We start from the raw sequence: 12,233 nt of genomic DNA on the forward strand, positions 1-12,233 counted from the left end.
ACAAATTATTATTCTACCCGTGCTTGTTGGATATGAGATGATTATAGCCAACTCGGCGCATCGCACCTCGTTGGCTATCTATCATCTCATATCTAATGCATGCTCGTAGAATAATTGTTAATTATTAACCTTTCAAGACTGAAACATTCAGCTCATACTTGTGTGTACAGACAAAAATTAATGATTGATGATTTTTTCATGACCATTATTTATAACACAGGAAAAGATGGACAGGATGGCAGAGCTGGAGCAAAGGTTAATAGTTTTTTTTTTTTCATCTTGCTTTTGTTGATGTTAGAAGAATTTAGTTTTTACCTTTTTTTCTCATTTATCAGGGAGACAAAGGTGAAGTAGGGATGCGGGGACTGGATGGTAATCCTGGTATTAAGGTACATGTACTCATTATTGTTTTGTATTTTATTGCACATGTAAAGATGACTATTGTCTATGATTACTATCCTGCATTGAGTGAAGTAATGACATTTTTCCAGATTCAAATATTTAAGGTTCTCAATTAATTTGAGCTCTGTCTCACTTATTGACTTAAAAACTAATGATCAAAACAGACTGTACAAGTCATGTATAAAAAGAATGTTCTCAAGATCATAATACAGTAAGTTTCCGTGCAGATGCTCTTTGGGCTAGTCATGCAATCTCATAGGGGAGGATTGCAATAATTGACAAACCTGAAGACAAGATGCTATAACACAGTTGAAAGAGTTTTAGGGTGCGTTTGATTGACCCTACTCCAGAATAGAAATACATGCAATGATCACAATAACTCCCTCATAATAGGTTTTTTGAGTTACTGGAGTACAAAATGGCTCTTTTAATTTAAAAATAAATAAAAGTACATCAGCAAAAGTTTGTCGAAATGTCATCCCAAATTTATTTAAAAAGAGAAATCTCACAGCTATTCCCCTTTAATTCTTATTCCAGAATACAGTCAATGGAACGTAACGTTTGAGTGTGTTTACATGTAGTTGTTCCAGGAGTAACTATGACAACATCCGTTCTTTTAATAGTTATAATTTAGTAATTACATGTACTTTTCTTTTCATTTTTTAGGGAGAGAAAGGTGAAGTGGGGATGCAAGGAAAGGATGGGAATGCTTCCATGAAGGTATTTTTATTTTGCCTTTAATATTTAAAGGAAAAGTTTTAACGTTGATGGAATTCTTTATAATTTTACAGTAAACTGCCGTTGTTGTGATCTTCTCCTTCCAGTTCCTCTGAAAGTAAAACAGAGGAAAAATATTAATTAGCCTTGTTGGTTTTGAGCATTGCGCATACATGTATGACTTCACTTCCCAGGGGTTTCAGCTTGTCCCACCCTTTTTCCTCGCTCCTGGCCATTTGCGAATCGAATAATGGCAGTAAGGGAAAACCAAAAACTATGAAAAAGTAATCTGACTTACAGCGTGAATATTGAGATAAAAATTGCAATCCTGGTAACTATTTAGTAATCTATTTTCAAAATCTGAAGAGAAAAGGATAATTATGCAATAATTTCATTGTAGTAGCACTTTAAAGTTTATTGAGGCATTTGAAAATTACTGGTAGACCTAATTCCACAGTAAGTAGTGAAGAGGATAAGAAGTTGAACAAGAGTTCACGTTTTTTTTGGGCAATTTATGGCAAATAAAGAAGAACTTAGCCTATTACTGTCTTTAAAATGAAAGGGACCTACACAAAAGAGCCTGTATAGATGGTTGAAGGATTTCTCATGTTTACTCAACCATGAAAAGTAAAGCTAATGTCTTGTTTTATTTAACATTGTGCTCACTCCAGGCAAAAGTGGGTGGGTCAGGCAAATTTGGGGGTACTAAATGTTTCATATGAATTTTTCATCGCCATGTTGCTTTCAGGGGTATTACTCTGGTTCATTTTGCTCTCTGTGGTTTAATTATTTTTCTGCGTCTTATAAAGCTATGCAGGAATAGTTTTTGCTGTTTACAAATACAACTCCTCCAAAATATACAATCATGGTCCATGTGTAAGAACTTCACAGTTCTAACGATGAAACCATCAGGCTTTAAAACCAGGTTTGTCCAGTCAAATCACTGCTACCTAGTTTTAATAGCACTGGCCTTCGCTCATATTTGCATATGCAATATGTGATATGCGATTAAATAAACTTACTTACTTACGGTAATTACTTACATGGACTTACATACTTACTTATAAACTTTAAAGTAAAAACCCTAATGACTCAATAGTGCCATTGATAGATTGGCTTTCCGTAAAGAAAGATGAATAAACGCAAAAATAACCACTTTAACTGATCACAACATATTAAATGTGCACAACACAAAGAATAAAGTGATCAGAATTCAAAGCAAATTCACCTTAATAGGCCAAGTGCAGGGAAACACATGTGAGCGAGTATCAAGTAGGTTCTTTTTTATTTCTAATTGGTTGACAAAGTGGCTCATTTTTTAACCAATCTCATTTTACAGTAAAGTACAATAAAACTAATTAAAAGCAATTGTCAACTACTTTTGACATTTAACTGAAAATACTATAAATTGTAATTAATTTCATTGATAATTATTTTTTCTGTTTACTGAGGGCGAGAAAGGATCTCCTGGAGACAAAGGATCACAAGGAGGAAAAGGACAACCAGGGCAGAAAGGAATGCCGGGAACATGTGATGCAAAGGTGGTGAAATGTTTACCCTTCTTTGTTCATCATTCAGTATATAAACAAGTGTAAGGGAAATTTAGTTGGCCTTTACTGTAATAATGTTTTCTTGCTTTGAGTATACTACTCTTCAACTTAATTGAAGCTTTAGGTTATATGCTGTTCGGTATAACAATCCATTTTTTCTGCTCAACTACATTAAAGCTTTAGCTGTTTGCTGTTAATGATATGTGGTATAACAAGCTATTTTTTTTCCTACTTTGTGCATCTCAGGGTTCATCCTCTAGTAAATCAGCTTGCTGTGCAGCTGGTAAGAACATTTATCTCATACATTACGTTTACAATCCTATTATCACTTTGAAAACGTTGGTGGCTCTCTCAGAACTTTTTACGCAGTTTCATTGTTCTTAAACATATCAAACAGTTGTTTTTACATTTGTTTTCTTTCTTGAAAAATTCTAGCACTTTACTTGTTGAAGCTTTATTCTGGATTTAATCAATGCTTCTTTATGATATTTTGACATTGGAATTCAGGTCAATTCCATTTCCCACTTCGGATTTCTTTTAGTTAGCTTTGATTTGTAAATTTGGGAAACTGACTTGTTTCTAATAGGTTCCGATTCCTGCTGCGAGAACTCAGGTCTCTCTGTTCCGGGACTGCCTGTGACGGTCACTGACTCAATAATACGATATCCACTGGGTTCGCATAGGTCATGGAAAATCTGGAAAGTCGTGGTTTTTAATTTTTGGCCATGGAAAGTCATTTTGGACAAAAATTAAACAAAAGGGAACCAGGAAACACATTTTCACTCAGTAGAAATACCTTATTATAGGAAATTAACGCGAAATTTTAAAAATTCGCGTTAATTTTGTTAACGTTAATTTTCGCGTCTTTTATTAAGTGGTGCATTAATTTCCAAGAGCTTAATTTCCACTATTTTCGCACCAAATTCTCGATACACTTCAGAAAGGAAAAAGCACTGTTGTATCAAAGTGGACATCCCCGGTATGATGGACACTGTGAAGAACGCTCGAAATGGTCAGATTCTGTGGATTAACCCCAACGTTTAGGAGCAATTCCACGAACATTGTTTGCATTTCAGATCTTTACACTTAGTGTTAAAAGAAATTTGTTCCTGTTGTCTCAACAAATTCTGTTTTTTTTGTGGCAGTTGCGTTAATTTCCCTTATTTTTAAACATTATCTCCTCTTTCGCGTTTATTTCCTTTATTGGGAAGTAATTTTTCCTGCAATTCGCATTAATTTAAGTCGCGTTCATTTCGAATACCTTAATCAACACGAGTGTTAATTTCCTATAATAAGTTAAACACTGCCCTTTTTGACGCTGTTAAATTCAAACCCTTTATCACGGAAAACCTCAGTGCAAACGTCATGGAAAGTCATGCGTTTTTAAAGCCCAAAAGAGTACGAATCCTAGATATCTCTCTCACGTATACCATCACATTAATTCCATCATTACGCATACGTTTGACGCACTCCTGCAAATTTTATGCCTCGATATACATGCAGTTTTATTGGCCACAATCATATAATGCCACATTTTTACATTGTTACACTGAACAAAGGAGTCTTTCTCTGAATACATGTTCCAATATACTGTAAAATGCCTGAAACTTAATGATACAACCTTTTCTTTCCTATTAAGAATGCTCCACAGGTTTTCACTTCTTTGAAAAACTTCAGGACCTACCAACCCGAGGAGCTGCAAATGTGGAACATTTCACCATTGATGGAAGTCTGTTTCTTGCTTTTGCCAACTACCATGGCGACATTAGAAAGTACAAGACAAGCTCCATGATCTACAAGATGGACGAATCAGCAGGAAAATTTATTTTGTACCAGAACCTGCAAACTACAGGCGCGCAAGGTCTTGAGTACTTTTTGATCGCTGGTAAACATTTCCTCGCTGTGGCCAATCATTACGATGGAACCCACCAACTGGGCTCGGTTATTTACCAGTGGAATGGAAAGCTGTTTGCCGTCTTTCAGAGCTTATCTACAAAAGGAGCAAGCCACTTCACGTTTTTCATGATAAATGGTGAAAAATACCTCGCAGTGGCAAACCACTATGATGGAAGAACCCACTCCACTAAATCAGTCATCTACAAATGGAGCAGCAGCAAGTTTAACAAGTTTCAGGAGATAGCAACTGAAGGTGCCTTTGGATGTACGGCGTTTGTGATAAACAATGACACTTTCATCGCTTTTGCAAACTATTACAACTCCAAACAGAAGTATTCTATTCAGTCCACTGTGTTCAAGTGGTCAGGAGGACGCTTTGTTAAACAGCAGTCTCTTCAGACTTATGGAGCATTGGATGTGAAGTCCTTTAATATCAATGGTCACACATTTCTCGCCTTTGCCAATCATTACTCTGGAAGCAGCTACAACACCAACTCGTTCATTTTCAGGTGGGATGGTAACAAGTTCGTTTTGTTTCAGTCCATTTCTACTCGTGGAGCCATCGCTTGGCATCCATTTGTGATCAGCGGTCAAACGTACCTGGGTGTGGCCAATCACTACGATTCCAGTCAGAAACACAACACACAGTCAGTTGTGTACCAGGCCTCTGGAGCACAGTTCGTCAAGTACCAAGAGATTGCAACACACGGGGCATACGATATGACGTCATTTGAGTACAAGGGTCATAGTTACTTGGCAGTGGCAAATCATTACAGCCCGAAATACAACATAAACAGCGCCCTGTACAAGTGGGTGTAGAGCCAAGAAGGAAAGATCTGGATCCAAGGTTAAAATAACTTATAATTAGCAGTAGAATGAAAGCTTTTTGATTGCTGACTAATAATACACAACAGGGAACGATTTGTAAATTTTTGTTTTACTGAATCAATTTCGGAAATAGTTGTGAATGGAACAATAAAGTTAATACATAGTATTCTTGATAGACAATCGCATAAAGACCAAGGAATTGTGGAGATACAAAATCAGATTCGGTTTAGTGCTCGCCTAGTGTTAATGCAGAATTACTTACTAGAATTAACAATAAAGCTTTGCTCGGATCATGAAACACTTGTCTGCTTTTTGTCCCCTGAATTTCCCGGAGAGAGCCTGCTCAAGAGTATGAGTCAAGCACAAAACAAAACATAACCAGGAGACTGTAAGGGATTTTGACCCGAACCAGAAGTCGCACAATTCACAAATGCTACCTGCGCACAGGGTAAAGAAAAACAAGAAAATGTCAAATATTTGATCTTTGAGCTTACGATTGGCCGCGTTTAGCACAAAAATAGCCTCGCTTCCGGACGAAATAAGGAGGGTCGCGGGAAAGGAGCGCGGTTAGCGGGGAAAATAGCACAACCCGTGGAATAATGGCGCAGATAACGGGAGAACTACACATGACACAGTGCCCTGTTTCCGAGGAAAGATGTCTTAAAATATAATTGACCGTTTTTGGTTTTAATAATAAAAATGGGACTGTACATAAAATCAATAATTAAAAAGTTGAAAAATAATGAATGCGAAAAAATGTAGAGTAAGAATGTTGGATGTGATAATTCATTTTACGTAAAGTCACATTTTTCTATCCCTTGAAGGCAACAGGACTATCTGCACAAAAAAGACCATTTCCCACGAAACTGATATTTTCACTCAGTTGTTTTACCATGGTTTAAACTGATATTTGAGGCGCTCATGCAAGATGTCCGAATCACAAAATGATTTTGAGCAAAGTTTTTGCTCTTTCGGGAGGTGTCCAAAGCTAACTCCAGGATGTGTTCCAAGAAGAATTTTGCCAAAGTTGTACCGATAAATTTAACTGCTTCTAAAACGCTTATGCAGCACTTCGTAGATGAAACTAACTGTTTTCCTGTGAAGGAAGAAATTAAAACATATCACGTGTATTTTGATAAAGGTAATATTGATGTTCTGTTAACGAATTGGGATGGGGACAGATCGTTCCTAAATTGTCATGACTGAATATTTGCTCTCTCTAGTCTACTGCCCTATTGTTTCAAAGAACAATTGGGCCACTTTATCAATGGGCATTGGTCGTTTGGAGTCACGTGAGAGAGGAGCGAACCTGGGAGATGAATTTTTGTGTGATCCTTAATAGGTCATCTTAGGTTTTTGGCGTACTGTACAAAATTAAAACGTTTCTTCATATTATTCGACTATGGACACGGATAAATAAATGGATCACTACCACAAGGAAGACGAACTTCTAAGAGACGACACGGACAAGACCAAAAATTCGAGCGACTCGCTCGCCGCCCTGAACAAGTAACAAAAGAAAAGAAACTGAGAAAATGGCATCTATATTTTCAATTCATTTGAAAGCCATGGCCAGTAGCTTTCACTGGTTGTTTTTGTTTGGCTTGTTAAATTTCAATCGTTCGTCTAAAAGGTCGAAACTCGAAATAACAGTTTCAGCGATTTTATTTGGGAAGAACATTTAATAACACAAATAAAATAATAGAATGCGTCCTGAAAACAAGCACACACCTGGCCATTGAAGCTTGCTGTGGAATATCAATTTTCGTGGGAGACTATCGGTAGAAGCACTCAATTTAATTTGGGTTAGCTGACACGACAAAGCAAGCCGGCAAACTCGTGTTAGCACAAATGATAAAAAAAATACCAGCTTCAGAAAGACCTTGTGAACGCTGCAGAACTTTGTGAACATGTGACAGATATTTTTACAAGAAATCATGAGTGCGAACGTTTATTCCCCTAAACTCGAATTTGAGGTGTGGGCGAGTTGTTTACTTTTAGCCAACCAAACAAAACGCTTTCTTCATATGACTCAATGTTCAACTGCATCAAATAGCGTCAGCAGACTCAAAGTGCCAAACGGCTTCTCAGATTTTGTGAACTTGAATATAGAGTATATATCTCATACTACACAAGGTATGGGAAAGAGACTTTGAAAACCCTTATAAAAAATTGACTTTTAAACACAATCTCGTGTGTATTGTTGTTTAATTTGTTGTCTTTGTTGTATGAAAACAAGCGCTTGCCACCTTTCGGAGTTCATAAATGTAGTTTAACTTGCAGGTTCACGTTTTATAAGCATCTAGCGATCCTGAAAAAGTGTTATTTAGCCTCCATTCCCTTTCCATTCAACTGTTTTGACGCGCGCCCGCCGACTACAAAAATAATGGCAATGAGGGAAGAGGATGAAAATTTAATTGCCATACTCCTGGTGGGGAGGTGGCCTCTAGCAAGAGAAACTGCAAACGAAACCTGAAAGCGTTGGAAGGTAGGAATGTCTTGTGCAAAAAGACAAGCTGCGAACAGCAGCCTAACTTAATGCGGGGCTTTAAATAGAATGAATAAGTACTCCAAAATGAGCTCCCTCTGGACATCTGTTTTTGGAAGCGACCAGCAGATCCCATAGGCACTCGCTTGTTGTGACATTGTTCTTGTATAGCACATCATGAATGGATACTCTCTTGTAACCGCTTATCTATGCTCTCAAGCTCTGTGGCAGTATAACATAACCGAGTAGGATGCAAGACCAAAGCAAGGAGACCAGTCCTTTCACTCGCTAATGTAATGCATAATGTAGGGATGACTTACTAATGATTTGCTGTGAAATAATTTAAACTTCAAAAAACGTATCTTATAGGACTGACAGCTTTTTGTTTGTACCTTTCTTTGAGATAACATCTTCACCCCTCCGTCCGAAGTTTAAGCCGGCATTTAGTAGCTTTAATATTGACATAACTTGGCAATGACGGTTAATAAAATCGAAGAAAATACCAAATATGATCCGGAAATGTTTTCAACTCTCAACATTTATTACTGACAAAAGGAGTACCTCAACTTACAAGGAGCAGTGTATACGATACTGCTTCTTCATTACTGGCTAAAAATTTCAAATTCATAGTTTGGCGAAGATGTCTTTGCATGGGCTTAAAACAATCTATTTTTATTGAGAAGCGCAAAAAACAAAATATGGATGTCACCGAACGTTGGTTGAGGTAGTTTTCGGACAACGGTGTCTTTGCATTAATCTGGGATCATGGTCCTAAAGAGCGTAACTCAAGGAGGAGATCTGAAGAATTAAGGCCTACCTACAGTCAACTCTCGCCTTGCGGACACCCCGGCCGCTATTACGGACACTCGCTATTACGGACAAAATTCAGATACCCGGCGAAAGCTATAGGGGTTTGACTGAAACTGACTCCTGCTATTATGGACTCGCGCTATCACGGAATTACGGACACTTTCGTGGTACAAACATAACAATTTTACTGTTTTGACTCTTGATAAAGCGGACACCATGAACATCTCCTATAACATGAATTGCAGTCTGATGTTCGTCATTTGTCAAAACACACTTCAAAAGATTTCTGGTCCGAGCAATTTTTTTTTCTCCCACTTGATGGCGGATGTTATAAATCACACACTAAGCTGCTTTTCTCTAGTTTTTAAAGATAGAAAAAGACATGACTCAAAGAAGACACAAAACTAGCTCGTCGGATTTCCAAGCGAGAACCTTACCACTAGACTACCAAAGAAAGGCTTCCAGAGTTTGCAATTTTTTTTTCAAGCTACCGAAGCTAAATTAGGCTAACTGTTGAGGACTTTTTGACCTCGTTCAGCCAAACTTTTTCGTTTCCTTAGAGGTCTGCTGCAGTGATTAACGGCAGTGAAAAGCGAAATGGTTGGTTGAATCTTGAACTTCATTTTGTGTTGAGTGTAAAACGTCATATTCCTCTCGATGCAACTAGATCCAGCTCTTTATGTGGATCCCGGCCATTTTTGGAATCGAGAAATGGCAGCAAAGCGAACCTGAACTTCACGTTTAAAATAACTGGTCTTTCCGTTAGAATTTCTCTGTAAAATTTGGCGTGGTAAGTATATTTATCACTTCTACTTTTAAAGCTGATGAGAAAAGTGGAAGCAAAATTTTGATCATAGTTTCACTGTCAGACTCCGCATGTTATTTAAAAAAGACGCAGCAAAATCGAGACTTGTAGAAACATTGTTTTCAGGATTTCCCGGAAAAATACGAGAACACAACGTGGCAATCCAGTTTGAAAATGCTGTGCAGGTTTCTTTTCACATCCGTCAGGTCTTGAAACTTTGTTAGTAGTTTAAAAGGGTATTATAGCGTGTAACCAATGATACTGCAAGGATGATACCATGTGATCAAAACGAAGCAATCAGGATAAAGCAGATTTTGTCTTCGTGACGTCACAGTTGCTATTTTTAGATATGACGTATTGACTTGATTGCTAAGTATGCAAACGAGGTAGATTGTACTTTACCACGTGATCAAAACAAACCATTCAGGATCAAGTGGATTGCTAATCGCATAAAGGTAAAAGCTTTTATTTCTTTTGCTAACAAAACGTCTTTATTTTAGTAACAAATGTTTTTACCCTTATTTATAGCGACCACCAAAAATTTAACACACGTAGTGAGGCGTTAGCCTTAATTGCCATTTATTTACTGATTCTTCTTTTGTAAGCTCTGATTCCAACGATATATAAATATCGAATTCTTTCTATTGTTCTAGGTTACATAGCTTGGGTGACAGGTGACGCGCGCGTTTCTCTCACTTCGGACGCACGGCCCGATTCCCCTCTTGCCTTTCCCTTAATTTCTTACGCCTGTCTCGCAAGGATACTACGGTTCTTGGTTGTTGTTTATTGACAGTGATAAAAATTACCTCGCAGACCCTTAAGTTTATGATTTCAGGGTGAGGAGCTGTGCGACTACAACAACAATAACTTTATTTCACATTTCCTTGCTAAAAATTTTCGAATTGTTATACCTTACTCGTACTAATTTTCGCGAGGCTTTAATTTCGCGATTTTCGCGATTTGTAAAAAATCGCGGAATTAAAGACTCGCTAAAATTAGGATACGCGAAAATTAAACACGCGAAATTTAATAATATACTTCCATAATTGCTTTAATCAATGATTAACTACGTTTATAGCTACATGGTAATTGTCATCAGTCTATTTATCTTCTACTTCAGCACTTTCTTCATTCGAATCACTCATTTCTTCTTGTACATGTAGCTCTTTCCTTGAATTTTTCGTGCAGTCATCGAACTGTGTGGCATAGGTGTTTAAAATCATATTTTTACAATTGACTTTTATTTTAAAGTACAATATTGCAGAAGCATTTGATTGATTTGTAGTATTTGCTTGATTTGTCTGTGATTATTAACGCTATCTCTATTACGTAATTGCAAATCATGATTGTAAATCAATCGTTATTTAAGTGATCATTCAATAAAAAACGGTTTTCTAAGTGTGTCTTTTGTCAATTTTCGCGAAATTAAATGCCCTAAATTTATCATTTTTTGCCAGATCGCGAAAATTAATGCTCGCGAAATATTCGTGTTCCAAATTCGCGAAATTAAGTGCCCGCGAAAATTAGTACGAATAAGGTATGTCACTAACTTAACATATATAATATACAATTACTTTTTACACTGAGTATATGTTATATATATGTGAGGAAATGCCTAGGAGCTAGAAAATCGCAAGGTTTTGGAAGTGCAGGACATCACAGTGACTAGATACACGACAAAATCACATGAAACATACAGCATATACAAACACCTTAAAAAGAGCACACAAACAGACACAAAAAAGTAACACAGATGGCGAGAAGAAAAAACCAGAAAACAGAAATCAGAAGAGAAATCAGACCGCTTTGAAGACATTTTATCTCCGCTTAAGTTCGGTGAATCTTCGACGTTTTAAATAACAGGTTGTATTTGTATGTGAATCACAAGCCTCTAAGCGTGTTTGTATTCCAATAAAGTGACGTTCCTTTCGGGCCTTATGCTAATTTCTAATAAGCGGCCACTTCTCATTTACCCGGGGATTGGGATTAATACGGGTTTGATTGTATTTTAAATTAAAGATGTGCTACGCCCTCGGGTGCGGCATGAGGTGAATATATCGCATATCTCGGAGGGGAAGGTAAATAACAAGGTTATTTTTAAGGTGATGAGGTTTTGTAAAGAAAACGTCGTAGTAGTTGTGGCGGACATCGATCGGTAAACATGTTGTCCTGTCTGTTGCAAATTTGCATTTTTACACTTTGCTCCTTGTGATTCGATCGTGGGAAGTCTAAGAGGCGAAAAATGTATGAAATATAGTTGGTGGTCTTCTTGTGGCTCAACGCAAAGAATGGAGTAGGCAGCAGTGATTTTTAAAGAGAAACGGAAAACGACTTCAGGTTCAAAAAAGAAGGGAGAAGTAAAATGTTGTTAGACACATGGAAATTATGAAATCAAAAAAGTATACCAGAATTCTATCGCATATTTAAAGTTTTTTCTCTTTTTGGTCATAGCCAAGTTAGTTCTACAGTAACAACGGTTAAATTTGTCTTATTTCGGTGAAGTATTTCAATAAAATGAAACAATTAGCATCTACTGTCCGCTTGCCATTATCAGGGGTCAGTGTTGGGGACTGGGGCGAGGGAAATCTCTGGTGTTGGGTGAATTTATTCTATTGTTTTGATATTGTTATCAGCTATTGTTTCAGCCTCTCTCTGCATTGTTACAATCAAGGCCCCACCAGCTTTTCTCATTGTCAATATTGATTTTTTTAATTCTTCAAATTAGAACAGAGAGGAC

At 37.2% G+C, this 12,233-nt stretch overlaps 1 protein-coding gene across 2 annotated transcripts in view; it reads left to right on the top strand.

The window, feature by feature from the left end:
* The first annotated feature begins 206 nt into the window (after positions 1–206).
* LOC146462324 (uncharacterized) overlaps positions 207–12,233 on the top strand; it is a 28,446-nt gene continuing 16,419 nt past the window's right edge. The window contains exons 1-6 of one of the 2 annotated variants that reach the window (XR_014857177.1): positions 207–255; positions 336–389; positions 1,069–1,122; positions 2,571–2,660; positions 2,916–2,952; positions 4,309–5,617. Coding sequence is in view for 1 of the 2 variants with exons in the window: in XM_085085886.1 (XP_084942012.1) it covers positions 357–389; positions 1,069–1,122; positions 2,571–2,660; positions 2,916–2,952; positions 4,309–5,384 (1,290 nt within the window). In the remaining variant the exon portion in view is untranslated. Of the gene's footprint in view, positions 256–335; positions 390–1,068; positions 1,123–2,570; positions 2,661–2,915; positions 2,953–4,308; positions 5,692–12,233 lie in introns of those variants that run through there. The other variant, XM_085085886.1, reaches the window with a different exon arrangement.

Source organism: Pavona decussata, unplaced genomic scaffold, assembly GCF_977016875.1.
Source record: "Pavona decussata unplaced genomic scaffold, jaPavDecu1.1 SCAFFOLD_190, whole genome shotgun sequence".
NCBI lineage: Eukaryota > Metazoa > Cnidaria > Anthozoa > Scleractinia > Agariciidae > Pavona > Pavona decussata.